The sequence below is a fragment of the Mangifera indica genome, chromosome 8 (genome assembly GCF_011075055.1).
Source record: "Mangifera indica cultivar Alphonso chromosome 8, CATAS_Mindica_2.1, whole genome shotgun sequence".
In the NCBI taxonomy this organism is placed as follows: Eukaryota; Viridiplantae; Streptophyta; class Magnoliopsida; order Sapindales; family Anacardiaceae; genus Mangifera; species Mangifera indica.
Window position 1 is genome coordinate 10,373,721 of NC_058144.1, and position 15,052 is coordinate 10,388,772.

The 15,052-nt window shown below is 35.0% G+C and overlaps 1 protein-coding gene across 8 annotated transcripts; it reads left to right on the forward strand.

Moving 5' to 3' along the window:
- Positions 1-1,621: 1,621 nt before the first annotated feature.
- On the forward strand, positions 1,622-13,296 carry LOC123223205 (DNA repair protein UVH3). 8 transcript variants are annotated; one of them, XM_044646305.1, is made up of 18 exons: positions 1,622-1,831; positions 1,922-2,172; positions 2,465-2,637; positions 2,709-2,799; positions 3,258-3,335; positions 3,465-3,595; positions 3,683-3,800; positions 4,099-4,176; positions 4,291-4,344; positions 4,976-5,160; positions 5,292-7,116; positions 7,626-7,820; positions 8,430-8,515; positions 9,655-9,952; positions 10,053-10,189; positions 11,072-11,156; positions 11,350-11,856; positions 12,515-13,296. In XM_044646305.1, the coding sequence occupies exons 1-18, from the start codon at positions 1,744-1,746 to the stop codon at positions 12,878-12,880; spliced, it is 4,746 nt and encodes a 1,581-aa protein (XP_044502240.1). In that variant the 5' UTR covers positions 1,622-1,743; the 3' UTR covers positions 12,881-13,296. The 8 variants fall into 8 exon arrangements, with proteins under 8 accessions (XP_044502240.1, XP_044502241.1, XP_044502242.1 ...); XM_044646306.1 differs by lacking the exons at positions 1,622-1,831; positions 1,922-2,172 and having other exon boundaries at positions 2,497-2,637; positions 2,717-2,799; XM_044646307.1 differs by lacking the exons at positions 1,622-1,831; positions 1,922-2,172; positions 2,465-2,637 and adding an exon at positions 2,969-3,118 and having other exon boundaries at positions 3,200-3,335.
- The last annotated feature ends 1,756 nt before the right edge of the window (positions 13,297-15,052 follow it).

Here is a 15,052-nt window from a genome sequence, read left to right on the forward strand (position 1 = left end):
CATTCCCTCCTTAATTTAGAAAACTAATAATTTTTTCCAAACTTAAGTTTTGAAAAGTGTCATCTTCCCCCGTAAGGTTTACATTTTCCTTCCAACATTTTCAACCTCCAGAATCCATCTTCAACCTCTTCGTTAGCAGGATTAGAAGAAAATGACTTCAGCACAACAAAGTTAGAGAGGCAAAGATGCGATTGCGTGTCTCTTCAGTATGTGTCAAAGAAGGTGGCCAAAACTCCGAAGATATTGCTTCACTCAACGTTGGTTGAGAGAGCAATCCTGCTGAAGAAGTGACCGAAGATGGATTCTAATGGCTGAAAATATTGGAAGGAAAATGGAAATCCTAAAGGGAAAAATAACACTTTTCAAAATTTAATTTTGAGGAAAAATTATTAGTTTTCTAAATCAAGACAGAAAAATGATATAAAAATTCATATTTTTTAATATTATTAATTAAATAATAATTTTACTCTATAATTAATTAATTTTATTAACTTTAATAATTAATAAATAAGTATTTAAATTTTTGAAATTTAACTAGTGAGACTTTGGGTTCGTGCAAAACCTTGGATGGGAATGTGTCTTTTGGCCTATTTATTATTCACGTATTGAAGTTTCTAGAGTTGGAAGGCGGGTGATGGTTTATCTAGCTTGAGGGAATATTCGGGAAAAAGCCATCCAATAAGAGCAATGGCGGTCTGTTAGTCTACATAGAATTTAAGATTTCTTTTGTTAATAAATTTAATTTATAAAGAAAAACTTATATTTGCACATATATAAATATTGTTTTTTTGGGTTAAATTAAAGTTAATAAATGCCCTTGCCTGCCTGGTAAAATAATAAATTTATAATTTTTTTAATTACATGTTAGAGTCAGACACTTGAACGGGCCATTTCACGCAAGTTATTTGTTTTGACATATTATATAGGCTTAAAGACTTTATTCCCCCTAAAGTATACTGAAAGCCCAAAATTCTATCCTCGCAATTTTTTAAAATCTAAATTTTTATTTATAAGTAAATTTTGATTAAAAAAATCAATTAACATTAAAAATAAAATTATTATTTATTAAAAATAAAAACTTTTATCATATTTTTTTTCTTTAAATTTAAAAATCTTATAATTTTTTTTTAATCTCAAGTTTGAAAAATAACAAATATTTTTATAGTGTTTTTCTCTTTTTTTTGATATCGATTTGTTATCTCTAACCATCAGTTATCCTTTCTCCATTTTATTTTTTCTCTTTTTAGTCGTTTTTGTCTTAGATAAAGACTGATCGTCTTTATCTACCTCAATAGAAGATAATTGGAGAGAAAAGAGAGGGAAACTAGAAGAAAGAGATAAAGGGATAGAGAGGATTGTCGATCGCCCACAGTCAGAGATAACGAATCATCACCAAAAAAAGAAGAAAAAACTCTAAAAGGTATTTGTCATTTTTAAAACTTTAAATTAAAAAAAAATTATGAGATTTTTAAATTAAAAAAAAAAATTTTATTTTTTTAAACTTTAAAAAAATAATAATTATATCTTTAATTTTAACTCAACATTTTTAATATTAATTTATTTATAAATACATATTTGAGTTTTTAAAAGTTTAGACAAGGGCTAGAGTTTTCGCTACAGCTTGGGTGGCAAAAAGTCTTTTCCCTAATATATAATCTTCTTGGCGCCAACCACTTATTAGATCAAAGGAAGACAGCGTAATTTGGATTTTACCGATATTCTTCAACAAGCTACCGAACCGGAATGGGAGTTCACGGTCTTTGGGACCTACTCGCCCCCGTTGGCCGGCGCGTGTCAGTTGAAACTATTGCCGGAAAAAAACTGGCTATCGGTAACCTCAAACCCTAACATTATTGACATGTAATTTGCTATTGCTATTATTATCTTTATATTATTGTTCTTTTTATTTTTCTTTCTATAGACGCCAGCATATGGATGATCCAGTTCATGAAGGCTATGAGAGACGAGAAGGGAGAGATGGTGCGGAACGCACATTTGATCGGGTTCTTTCGCCGAATTTGTAAATTATTGTATCTAAAGACAAAACCAGTTTTTGTCTTTGATGGAGGAACACCGGCGCTCAAGCGCCGCACAGTCATTGCTCGCCGAAGGCAACGTGAAAACGCCCAGGCTAAAATCCGTAAAACCGCTGAGAAATTGCTGATTAATCATGTAACTATTATTTTATTAAAAAATATTTTACGTTCTGTTATTCTGTTTATTTTATGGTTTGCTGTCCTGTACAGGTTGTTTTACTATTATTTTTTTATTTACTTAGTGTTGTAATTTGAGGAGTGAAACTGAATTTAATGTTATTTTCGATTCAAAATTGAAAAGCACAGAATTAGGGAGATAAACACTTTTGTTGCATTCGAGTGCTAGATTGTTTTTCTTTGTGTTTGTGGTTCTAGAATTTTAGCATAATTCTGTTTAATTTGCATTTGTGTTTGATTCTTACTAATAGCTCAAGACAATGAGGCTGAAAGAATTGGCAAAAGATCTTGACGATGAGAGAAAGAAGCAGAGTAATGCTTCTAAGGGCAAGAAGATTTTGTCAGACCAAGTAGCGTTCACACGTAGTCTGGGAAAAAAAGAAGCGGTTTTGGCATCTGGCAACAAGGGAAATCAAGATGAAATGTAAGCTGCATACTCAGTTGTAGTTATGATGAGGTTTATCTATCTTGTTTATTTATGATGTCTTAATTTAGGTTGGCAGCATCAGTTGCAGCAGAGAAGGATGGGAGTTTCAGTGAAAATCTCTTGCAGGAGAATGGTGATGAAGATGAAGAGATGATGATGGTGAGTCTGCACAATTTTAAATTGCAGGTCATTATTTTGGTGTAATTTGTGGATGTTGATTTTTGTAATTGTTTGAAACTGAGCATGCTATTTAGAGATGTAAATTTTTGGAAGTTTAAGAACAAATTAATGTTTGAGTATATTAGACGATATTTCTTTCTGAATGCAGGTCAGTTGATAATCTTGATGCTCCATAATCTGTTTCCTCACCCCAGTTTAACCTGAAAGAATAAGTGTGATTTTACTTTAGATTAAACTGACATTCCTCTCACACCTTAACTCTCCTTTTGTGAAGTAAATCTTCTCTCTTGGCATTAAGGTATTATTATATGTTCAGTATTTAATGAGACTTATGGACTATCTTATCCGAACATAATGGTTATTTTATCTTGTTTTGCAGCCTAGACTTAAGTGACGTTCATATCAGTATGTAATGATCACTTCATCTTGTTTTGCAGCCAACAATGGATGGGAATATTGATCCAACTGTTATGGCAACTTTGCTGCCATCAATGCAGCGCCGTCTTCTTGTTCAGGTGAGTGTCCATGTTTATCTAATTTTGGCTCTTGAGAGTTCTGGTTTTTTAGCTTTCTGGCTCTGCACTTTTTTATTATTACTTTATCTAATTGTGTATATTGATGCAACTTAAATGTTTCTGATTTAGAAGCAGGAGAATGATATTAAGGGCAAGAAGATTTTATCTGATGACATAGATCAAACAGATTTGATAGGGAGTAAAGAGGAAACAAATCATGTGGCATCAAAGTGTTATGATCATGAAAAGCTTGATGAGATGTAAGCTGGATAGGCAGTCAAGCCATAAGATAATTTGATTTTTCTGCTTTCGCTGCTCTGTCTAATTGTTATTATGAGTTTATATAGGTTGGCAGCATCTATTGCGGCAGAGGAAAATGGAAGTTCAACAAACAATACTTCTATACCTACTGGTTTATTTCCTTTTGAGGAAGATGATGGTGATGAAGAGGAAGAGATGATATTGGTTAGTGTACTACCTGCTTAGGATATAATGTTCTTCAAAAGATTGATGGTATATTTCAGAACTATTTAGGACAATTTTCTAATTTGTCTTTCAAAGTAGAATCATTGGAAAATCATTTAAAATTTGGATTTTTATTTCATTTGTTTCATTTTTAATTTCATCAAAGATGTGTGGGAAGTTAACTAGCTGATGCTTATTTGTTAGGTTACTTGACTCTCTTACGGAAGAAATATAGAATCTCTCTTTTTATGGGGCTTGAGTGTGTACTAGTTTCTTTTTGACCTAATTCGGTTTGCAGCCAGATATGCATGGGAGTGTTGATCCAGCTGTTTTAGCTGCTCTTCCTCCATCAATGCAACTGGATCTTCTTGTGCAGGTTAGCTTTGTGTATATGTAGTTATGGATTCTTGTCACTTAAGCGCATTTTCAGTGGATTTTTTTTTTTAATTTTTCAAGTATGAAATATAGTTATGAATGTCATCTTCTGTAGATGAGAGAGCGGTTGATGGCAGAAAACAGACAGAAGTATCAAAAAGTCAAGAAGGTCACTTTCCTGATTCTTTTATATTATGAAAATTGTTTCAGATTTTAAATCATTCTTGTTTTGACCCAACTGATGTCTTCTGCTGTGAGCAGTAGTCACAGTTTTATGTTCATGAAATATTTTCAGGCTGATTGATGTTGTAATTGGTAACATTAATGTGTGGATTTCTAGACTAAAGCACTTTAGTGGTGACAGAAAGCATCATGCTGTAAGGTTCTTCCTTAGAATTTAAAATAGGAATTGTGAGTGCTAACAGTTGGTAAGAGCTTAGCACGGTGATATGCAGTAACTGGGGAGAATCTTTTGGAAATTCTCTACCTATAAGATTAGATGGTAGAAGCAGCTTGGGTCCTTGCTTTTTGAGCTTCTTGGAATTAAAACAGTATCTTTTGTTTATCTGGTGAATTTTGTTTGAATAAAATGAAACTAGAATGTATGGAAATGGTAATTGTCAGGTTCCAATTAGATAACAGGCATGTAAAGGAATAATGTGGTAATGAGAGCTTGTTCAATATATATCCAAATGGTTAAATAGTTCTTTGCAAAGAAATGAGGTGATTTTAAGAGCTTGCTCTATCTAAACTGTTTGATGCTTCTTTCTAAGCTTATTGTTATTTTCATTCACATCTAGGCACCCAAAAAATTCTCCGAACTACAAATACAGGCTTATCTTAAAACTGTTGCTTTCCGACGGGAGATAGATGAAGTGCAGAAAGCTGCAGCTGGAAGAGGGGTAGGTGGCATCCAAACTTCAAGAATAGCCTCTGAAGCTAACAGAGAATTTATTTTTTCATCATCATTTACTGGGGACAAACAGTGAGTAATGATTGAATTGGTGTTTTGTCTTTGACTTATTGCTGCTTTTTGTCATGCTCCCCTCTTTTTCTTAATGATGACCTATGTGTATCTTAATGGACCAATAAATTTTGTAATATTACTCATGTCAGAGTGCTTGCATCAGCTAAAGTAGGGAGTACAGCTGATAACCAACAACAGCTGCCATCAAGACATCCTTCTTCAGCTTCCAGGGACGAAGGTATATCCTGCAGTGAATCGAATGCTGTAACAGGATTGGCCCCTGAGGGAAGAGGATCAGTTTTTGATGATGTCGAGACATATCTAGATGAAAGAGGCCGTGTTCGTGTTAGTAAGGTCAGAGCTATGGGGATTCGTATGACTCGTGATTTACAAAGGAATTTGGATCTGATGAGGGAGATTGAGGAAGAGAGGGTAAATACGAACGATACAACAGATGTGGAGACAATGCTCAACATAAATAAAATAGGTTCCTCAAATAGTTTTTCTGAAAATGGTGAGTTTGTAGAAACTGCACCTGACAATGATAGTGGATTTGTAAACAAAGAGAGAAACAAGCAGTCCATGTTTAAAAATGAAAATGTTATACAGATATCATTTGAAGACAATGGTGAGAGCAATTGTGTTGATGATGATGATGTTTTTGCTCGTCTAGCTGCAGGAAGTCCTGTAAAAGTCTTTTCTGTTGATAGTACTCCTCCAAAGGAACAGCCTTTTGATTCAGTTTCAGATAGTGACTGGGAAGAAGGGAATATTGAAGAAAAAACTAACAGTCTTTCTAATGATGTTAATGCAGAAACTAACCCTGCTCATGATCTTAAGAAGGGCAACACCAATGGTGACAGTGACGTGGAATGGGAAGAAGGACCGAGTGGTGCTCCTGAAAGTTACTCAGCATGTTTTGCAGAATCAGGAAAAACAGTTCCTAGAGGTCATTTGGAAGAGGAGGCTAATTTACAGGAGGCAATAAGGAGAAGTCTCTTGGATTTTGGTAGTGAGAAGTCTGATGATGAAAATTCTAAAAAGTCTAGAGAAATTGCTTCTGGTGTTGGATTTCTTGATGAAAAGAATAATATGAGTGGGTCAAATCTGTTGGGGGAGAATGCCACTCAACAAGATGAACCAGTTTGTGAAATTCTTGATGGAGCAAATCTGGGTACTACAGGGGGAGTAAGTGACTCACAAGTTACTAATGCGTTAGAGAGTCAGTTGAAGTCTGTAGTACATAACCCTGATAACAAGGAGACACGAGGTAAATCATGTGAAAAGCAACCCACTTCTCATCCTGAACAATCAACGCAAGACACAAGTGAGGGGAGGTCTTTGTATGGAGATGTGGCATGTGCAGAATCAGGTAATACTTTGGGAATCGAGGAGCGCCACTTTGTTCAAGGGCAATGCTTTGATGCTTCTAATAAGGGCGGTGGGCTATCTACCCTGACGAAAAGGTGTTCTGAAGATAATTCTCATGGTTCTGATGTAGTATTTAGTGACATGTCTGGTGCCATTGTGGTTGATGACAAGAAAAATAATTTTGAAGTTGAGTGTTCTGCTCTCCTTGATGATAAGGAAAGCGAAACAGTCGCTGAATCCTCTGTTATTATCAGTGGTGAAAAAAATGATTGCATAGCTGAAGCATTGCATCAGACAAGTTTGCCTAGTGATCTGTCCAGCCCCATGGTGGATGCATCTCTGAATGAATCAGTGTATAAAATCAATTCTCAGCAAAATTTGGCTGCAGAAAGAACCCCTGATCATGAATTTAGTGGTGGAGAGCACAACATAGGGAAGTCTGAAATGAAGGAAAATGATAACATGCAGGTGGAGTTCACAGAGGCTAATTTGGAGGAAGAAATGCTAATCTTAGGTCAAGAATGTATGAACTTAGAAGATGAGCAGAGAAAGCTTGAACGCAATGCTGAATCTGTTAGTAGTGAGATGTTTGCAGAATGCCAGGTTTGTACTTAAATTTCATTTTTTTGTTTTTGTTGTGTTGTATAGTTTTAAAAGTACAACCATATTCTTTACTTTGCCCAAAATTACACTCTCTCTTATCCTATATGCACTCAACCTTCTTCTTGTAAATACCTAGAGTGGTCAATCTTACTGTACAATTTCGTGGAAAACTAAAAGGGCTGGGTGCATAGCTTGTTTTTGTGGATACATCTGTGATATTTTCATTTGCAATTTGTACTTTGTGTATTGCATTTGCATCAGATTCTGATGTTAATGAATTGTGGCCATTCTTTTTGCATTACTAAGCATTGTGATCAAGAAGATTGTAGCTAATGGCCGTCTTTTCCAATTTATTGATGTCTTTTAATTTAATGTTGTATTTGTCACTTGTTATGTTGGTTTACATTTTTGTTGGCCAAATGATTAAGCTATTATTTACTAATATGATTAAGGTCTGTAGCACATATCTTTTGATTAACAATAGACATTGTACATTTGGTTTTTGATAGGAACTGCTGCAAATGTTTGGCCTACCCTATGTTATTGCTCCAATGGAAGCGGAGGCTCAGTGTGCTTTTATGGAGCTTGCGAATCTTGTTGATGGTGTTGTGACCGATGATTCTGATGTGTTCTTGTTTGGAGCTCGAAGTGTTTACAAGAATATATTTGATGATCGCAAATACGTGGAGACATATTTCATGCAGGTTTGAACTTTGAGAAGATGAAGATTGTTCTTGCTGTTAATACTGTCCCTGAGAAGCTTTTTCATTTAAAACATTCGTTTTAATCTTATATTTTGATGTCAATGAATGGTTCATTAAGAGATCTGCATAATTTTTTTTCTTAGTTCTCTCCTTTTTTTTTTTTTTTTAAATATTTCTGGTTCCTCTGTGGATTCTTTGGGGCATTAGTTTTTAGCCTGGTTAATGTTAAATTCATAGTTTTAGTTTTACCCGTGTAATTCAGTAATTCAGGAGGCATATCAGGGTCATATTCCTATTTTTTGTGGCAATTATAATTGTTATATTTGTGATTCAGGAAAGAGTAGGAAATCTTCCTTCATTTTGTGCATAGTAGAAATTTCTATTCACCTTTTGATGTTTAGATTCTGTTTCTTGATGTATTTGTGCTGTTAATATTTGTTCTTTTTTTTTTCCTGTTATGTATTAATTTAAAATTTTAGCTGATTTTGGTGGGTACATATAGCGTTATTGATATCTATTTTCATTTTAATTCAACTAATATGCTGTTGGTACTAGGTGACTTATATTATTGAGTTGCTTATACTTGTGCTCATACATTATCCGTTTCAGGACATTGAAAAGGAGCTTGGTCTGACCAGGGAAAAACTTATCCACATGGCACTGCTTCTTGGGAGTGATTATACTGAAGGGATTAGGTGATTGCTGTTGCGATTTTGGGTTTCTTATTTGGAATTCATGTTTGTTATGTTGCAAGGTCATGCATTTTGGAATCTTTAAAAAATTTGAGGGCCCAATAAATAAGATTTTATCTTTTTATTTTTTTGAAAATGAAAATTGAGTATTTTATTCTCAAGGTTTGGCAATGCAGCTGATAGCATATTTTAAAATAATAGTGATAACATATCACAAATTTCCATCAAAATTACAAAAAAACTTTATAAATACCTAAATTCATGTCCTAAGAATTGCTCACTTCTTTTTGGTGAAGGTATGGATATGATTTTCAACCAGCTAATACGCATAAAAAAAGGCATGATAATAGTTAACTACCGAATGACTGGGACATGGAAAACTCAATATGTCAAGTTAATCCACATGACAGCATTACTTATGTTGATATGAGTATATGTCTTGAGCTCTTGCCACTGCTGATACCATCTCCAACATCTTTGCATCCCCTGCAACTTGAGGTCTCCTTGCCACCCCTTTGTCAAAATGTTGGCCAATTAGTTGGTCTAAATGATGCAGGGCCACCTCAATCTATTCAGCCATCGGCTTCTTCTGAGTATGCCTCCTGTGGATCCAAGGCAGCCCACCACCAGTAGAACACACTTCAATTCTGTTGTTTACAACCCATACTACCACTCCTTTTGCAATAGCTACTCCCAGGTGCTCCAGTCATCCACCTTACCACCATTGCACCTCATACTCCATGAATATTTTGAGTTGCATAATCAGTAGAAATTGTTTTACCACTAGCAGCTCCTGAAAAGAGCCGAGGGCTTGAGAACATTTAATGAATTGGGCTGGAAACAGTTATTTTTTGAAGCATGGAGAAAATACGAAAATTAACATATTTTCAGACATGCATATGAAGAACAGTTGTGAAACTTTTCTTCATATTTTAATTTTCGCCAAACATTTTTACGAGGTTGTTTTAAATGCCCATATTTTTTTTTCTCTTCATGTACAAATTCCTTTGTGGAACTACTCACTGAGGAATGTTATTTTGTAGGTTATTGCTTTTCTAGTTCTGGAAGTGTAAATACTTCTTTTGGGTGTGCTTCATTTGTATATGAGTATTTGAATTTCAATGGGATGTATTTTGATGCAGTGGAATTGGTATTGTCAATGCCATTGAGGTTGTAAATGCATTCCCTGAGGAAGATGGCCTTCATCATTTTCGGGAGTGGATTGAATCACCGGATCCGACCATCCTTGGGAAGTTTGATGTTCAAACTGGATCAAATTCAAGGAAAAGAGGGTCAAAAGTTGGTGAAAATAGTATGAGTTACACAAAAGGCAGCATGGAAGGACTCTCTGAAGTTGGCCAAAATGTTCTCCAAGCTGATGAGAGCAAGCAGTCTGCAGATAACAGCCAAGACATAAAGAAGATTTTCATGGATAATCATGTAATGATTACTTTCCCATTTTGAGTATGTTACTCCCATGGATATTATCATTTTTCACTTTCTCTATTGGTTTTTGAATTCAAGAAATTTTAATTAACAGAGAAATGTGAGCAAGAATTGGCATATACCTTCCTCTTTCCCTAGTGAAGTTGTTATTTCAGCATATACTTGTCCACAAGTGGATAAATCAACTGAGCCTTTATCATGGGGAAAGCCAGACCTTTTTGTTCTTCGCAAGTAAGTTACTTCTTACTATTTGGGTCATAAATTTCTTGGATCTGGTATAATAACAATGATATCCTTGTCTTTCTATGGATAAAGTGGGAAAAGCTAGATGAGAGATCCTTGTTTCCTACTGAAACTTAAGCTGCAGATTTAATCTGAGTGGCATTATGATGAATCTGACATTTTTTTTCTTTGTGAACAGATGATGGCTCATCTAAGTCTTGATTTTATTGACTGATTTTATAATTCTGCTTATTAAAATATGGGAATATATTCCCAGTGTCTTAGTAGGCTTCTTACTGGATCATACCATGTAGACTATAGACACAGGCTTGAGTTTGATTTGCTTGTAGCACGCTCTTGAATTTCATTTTTCTTGCTTTATATGTTATCTTTTATAGACTGCTATATCCTGTGCTACAAGATAATTTCTAACTTCATGCTTATTAAAATTTGGGCATACTTTCCAGTTGTCTTATTTGGCTCTTATTGGATTCTGTCTAGTGGACTTGGGTTTGATTTGCTTGTAGTTATATGTTGAACTTTACTTTTTCTTTCTTCATATGGTATTCTACTTGTTATAGACCTCTGTATAGGCTGCCGTAAATATAACTTCCAACTTCTTTTTCCATGCCTGAGTGAGATCTGGTATAAATTGCTTTGTGAAAACGCCTGCTTATGTACCATAAACAGACTTGACTCTGTCACGTTTTGTCCGTGAGTTAGTTGTCTCAGTTCTATATGGTTGAATGATTCCATTTCCCAAAAGTATACCTAGATCATGGATTATGGTTATACTATTTTGATAACTACGTAGATTCTGTTATCTGTATTTTTTTTACCTTAAACAATCAACAAAAAGGCAGGATTTTCCAATTTCTCTGTTATATTCAGATTTTGCTGGGATAAGTTTGCATGGGGAAGTCAGAAAACAGACGAGTTGCTCCTTCCTGTCTTGAAGGAGTATGAGAAACGAGAGGTTAGAGACCTATACCTCCCTTGACACACACACACACACGTGCACATTCCATCCATAACTGCTACTTAGCAAAGGATTTAATGAATAAATAGGATATTCTCTAAGCATCTGTCACCTTTCAGTCTTCTTGTTCATTTGTTTGTTGTGGTAAGAAAAAATTCTGAAAAAATTTTGTTGTGCTGGTGTGATGAAGACTCAACTGAGACTAGAAGCATTTTACACTTTCAATGAAAGATTCGCAAAAATTCGTAGCAAGAGAATTAAGAAAGCTGTTAAAGCAATAACGGGAAACCAATCCTTAGAGTTGATGGGTGATGCTGGGCAAGAAGTTCCTAAAAGTAGAAAGAAGAGAAGAGGGGATCATCCTAAAAAGGGAAATAGTATATCAGAGAAAGATTCAGAGGAAAGTGCACCTGGAGCTGAAAACAATATGGGAAAGTCAACTCCTAAGCAGTTGAAGAAAATAAGGGTTACTAATAAGTTTGTCTCATCCGAAGTGGAAAATCCAGAGTCGTTATTATGTGATGATGGTGGAAAAAATTCCAATAAAATATCACCTGGGATTGGAAGAAGTAGAGGGAGGGGAAGAAAAAGGCTTTGTGCTGAATTAACGGAAACCAGCTCTAGTGATGGTGTTGGTGGCAATTATGTGAACAAAGTTAATGCTGAGAAGCTAGAAGGGCAGCATGAACTGCGAAGGGTAAGTTTAATCTTTTTTTTGTCATTTCATTTTTATGTGAGAAGATTGGTATTATATAATTATATGAAGAACACAAGCAATGTAACACTTGATTTCCTGTATTTGCTTTTGAGACATGATATACTTTGTCTTTTAAATTACCAAAAAAAAAAAACTGTCTTTGATATTGTCTTCTTGGCTATTGATAGTTTGCCTATCTGAGTTGTATAAAAAATGAGATGTGATGGTAGGCCTCTGGTTAAAGATATATAGAAGGAATAGAGGAGGATTCTAATCAATACTTGAGTCTTCTGCAGTGTTTTGCTTTGAACTGTATGGCTTTATTTAAAATAATGCTAGATTGTACAAAGAAAGTGTTTATGATTGCTGTATTGGGAAATGTTTTCTGTATTGCCCATTCAAATGGTTTGAATGATCCGACAAGCATTTTGTGTAAACTTTGATTTCTTTTTTCATTTTTTTGGATAAGAATATGAGACTTCGTAATTCTGACTTGTAAATTGTAGGTCTGGCTTATGTTAATATTTTATTATTATACCTTTGAGAACTGAAACAGTGGTTGTCATTTACATTAGAACATCTGAAATAGCTGTGTGATTTCAAGATAATAATTTATTATGCTTTAATTTTCCTTATTTTTCTTATTTTTTTGTCACAGTCAAAACGTTCAAGGAAGTCTGTGAATTATTGTATGAATGACCAAGAGATTGGTGATGTGGGCAAGATAAGGAGTGATGAAGAATGCTCAAATGAAGAGGCGGGAGAACAATTTGAAGGTTATGGCATAGCTGGAGATTCTTCGGCCGCCCCCATTAGAAAGGAACAACATAAAGCAGGTGATTTTTTGCCGGAGGAGGGATCTTCTATGGACTATCTTGAAAGAGGAGGTGGATTTTGCATTGGTGAAGGTGAAATTGGTGAGCCAAGTGTGAGCCGGAATGAGGATACTTTTTCTGAGGCAGAAATCTCCAGAGATCACCTGACAATGGGAGTTGGGTTTTGCTTAGATGAAAGTGAGAGTTGAAGGTTATCATTGGCATGCTTCCCTTTGCTTCAATTTTGTAGAAAGAAGCATACTGCAATTATGCTTTAGGCGATTCAACTTGTGGCACCAGAGAACTAGTATGGAATCTGTAATGGCTTGGAGGGGTAGACATTTGATGCTGAAGCGAATATGGGCAAACAAATTGTCATACCTCATGATGATTTCATCTCTAGGATGGTGTGTCTCTGCAAGAAGAGATAATATGATGCTGAGAATCCACTCTAGGATATGCGTTGATAAATGTACAATGTCTGGCATCCTGTTTGAAGTCCTGTAAATGTTTTCCTTTTATTTGATGTCCGATGTTATTTATGATAACATGTCACAATGTACAGTCGAACAGATTTCACTTGCTGTTATAGGAGGAAAGCGTAAATTCAATTTAATATTTTCAATTGGTTGCTTCTTGATGAATCAGTAGTTTTACCATATTAGAGTATTTGGTATCGTCATTATAAAAATATGCAGTAATTAGCATGGGTATGATAATATAACTGAACTCATATATATACAATTGTTATTGTATCACAAAACTTTCTCTTCCCCACAACAATTGCGGTGGAGAAATGGTGTTGGGATCATTTTTACAGGAGACTACCCTTTTGGCACTGATGACTGGAATGCACAGACTTGGGTCCAGAGTAAGAACCAAAGCAGCTTTTAACCAAGGAATTAACAATTGCGGTGGAGAAATGGTATTGGGATCTTCAACAGGTGTTTAACTTCTCTCTCATTACTTGATTCCATTTATGAAGCTTAAGTTTAACTGTTTATTATGCATTATATGATCTCTAATTCTTCCTTCTTTTTGCAGAACAAGTGTTGGCGATGGTTCCATTCTCCTGTTCTTTAAATATAGAAAATTCTGGTGTTGCAGGAGATGTGGCCGAATATTATATTATAGTGGGATTAAATTCAGTTCCCCAACTCTTTCATCTGCTCTGAAGATGACTACTACGCTAAGGTGGTGTGTCTGTGCCGAAAATATGAAGAATGAAGCTGAAAAACAGTCGAGGGACATGCATTGACCTTATTGAAGAGGCATTGAAGTTGGACAAATGTACAACGTTCGGCATCCCTTTGAAGTCTTGAAAACTTCTCTTCGACGCCCCTCTTTTGGGTGTCCTAATTTTTATGATCACTCACAATATACAATGTTTAAGGTCAAAAGACTTATTCCCACCTATGGTTTGATGTTTTACCTGTAAAGTTTTAAAACATCTAAAATCTCATCATCCATAAAGCATTAAAATGACCAAAAATCCTTAGTGAAAAGGGTGATAAAGTAATTGCGATTCTCTGGTGTAAAAAGCTTAAAGCGAATAAAATACTCGGTTCATTTAAAACGTTGACGGGCAAGCCCAAGAAACCATTGAACCAACTAAAAGGACGTGTGCCATGTGTTGAACTTTGGTTGGATGGTTAATTTCCAGGACACAGCTCTCACCTCTCAGTTGCAGAACTTTCACAAGGATGCGTTAAAAAAAATCAATGGTGTAAAACATTCACACAGACGTAGTTTGTGTCAGGTGGCTTTAATGCGTCATAATTATTGTGATTGATGGGCTGGAAATTTTTGATGCAGATCAACGGGTGTTAAACGTTCATGAATACTTTAGTCAACAAACTTGCGACACCTGGAGGGTTTTGTTGTTATTAACGCTCAAATTTAAAATATCTGGACAAATTAAAATTGGTTGTTTGTTTGATAACAAATGAGAACCCGCCATGTGTTCTAAAAATTTAAATGAGGGTTGAAACGAGAGATAGGAAGTCTTTTGGCCCTTCATTTTCTGGGTGATCTCAGAATTCCTTGCAGAGAAAGACATCTTCATTAATCTCACTCCTCGCTTAATGTAATGTAATGTTAATTAATAATTTAAATTAAGGGATATTTTTGTAATTTTATTTGGAAAGGGGTGTTTTAACCATTTAATTGGATAAAAGATAAAATAGTTATTTAAATTTTAAGTTAATAAAAATTATTAATTTTAACTTTGATGGGTGCGACTTTAGGTTTTACAAAATAGGTGGGACTAAGAAAATATCAAACCATGGGTGGGTATAAGCCTTTTGGCCTTTTTGAATACCTTGAAAAAAACTCACTTGTTGCCAACTAGAATAGTTTTGTCCGATTGTACCTTTTTTCAT

What these genes read in the sequence shown, in the direction of transcription:
- LOC123223205 (XM_044646305.1), top strand. Translation starts at nt 1,744, where the DNA reads ATGGGAGTTCACGGTCTTTGGGACCTACTCGCCCCCGTTGGCCGGCGC. An exon ending in TGGAGACATATTTCATGCAG is followed by an intron (nt 7,821 to 8,429) that starts GTTTGAACTTTG and finishes TATCCGTTTCAG; the next exon opens with GACATTGAAAAGGAGCTTGG. An exon ending in GACCTTTTTGTTCTTCGCAA is followed by an intron (nt 10,190 to 11,071) that starts GTAAGTTACTTC and finishes TGTTATATTCAG; the next exon opens with ATTTTGCTGGGATAAGTTTG.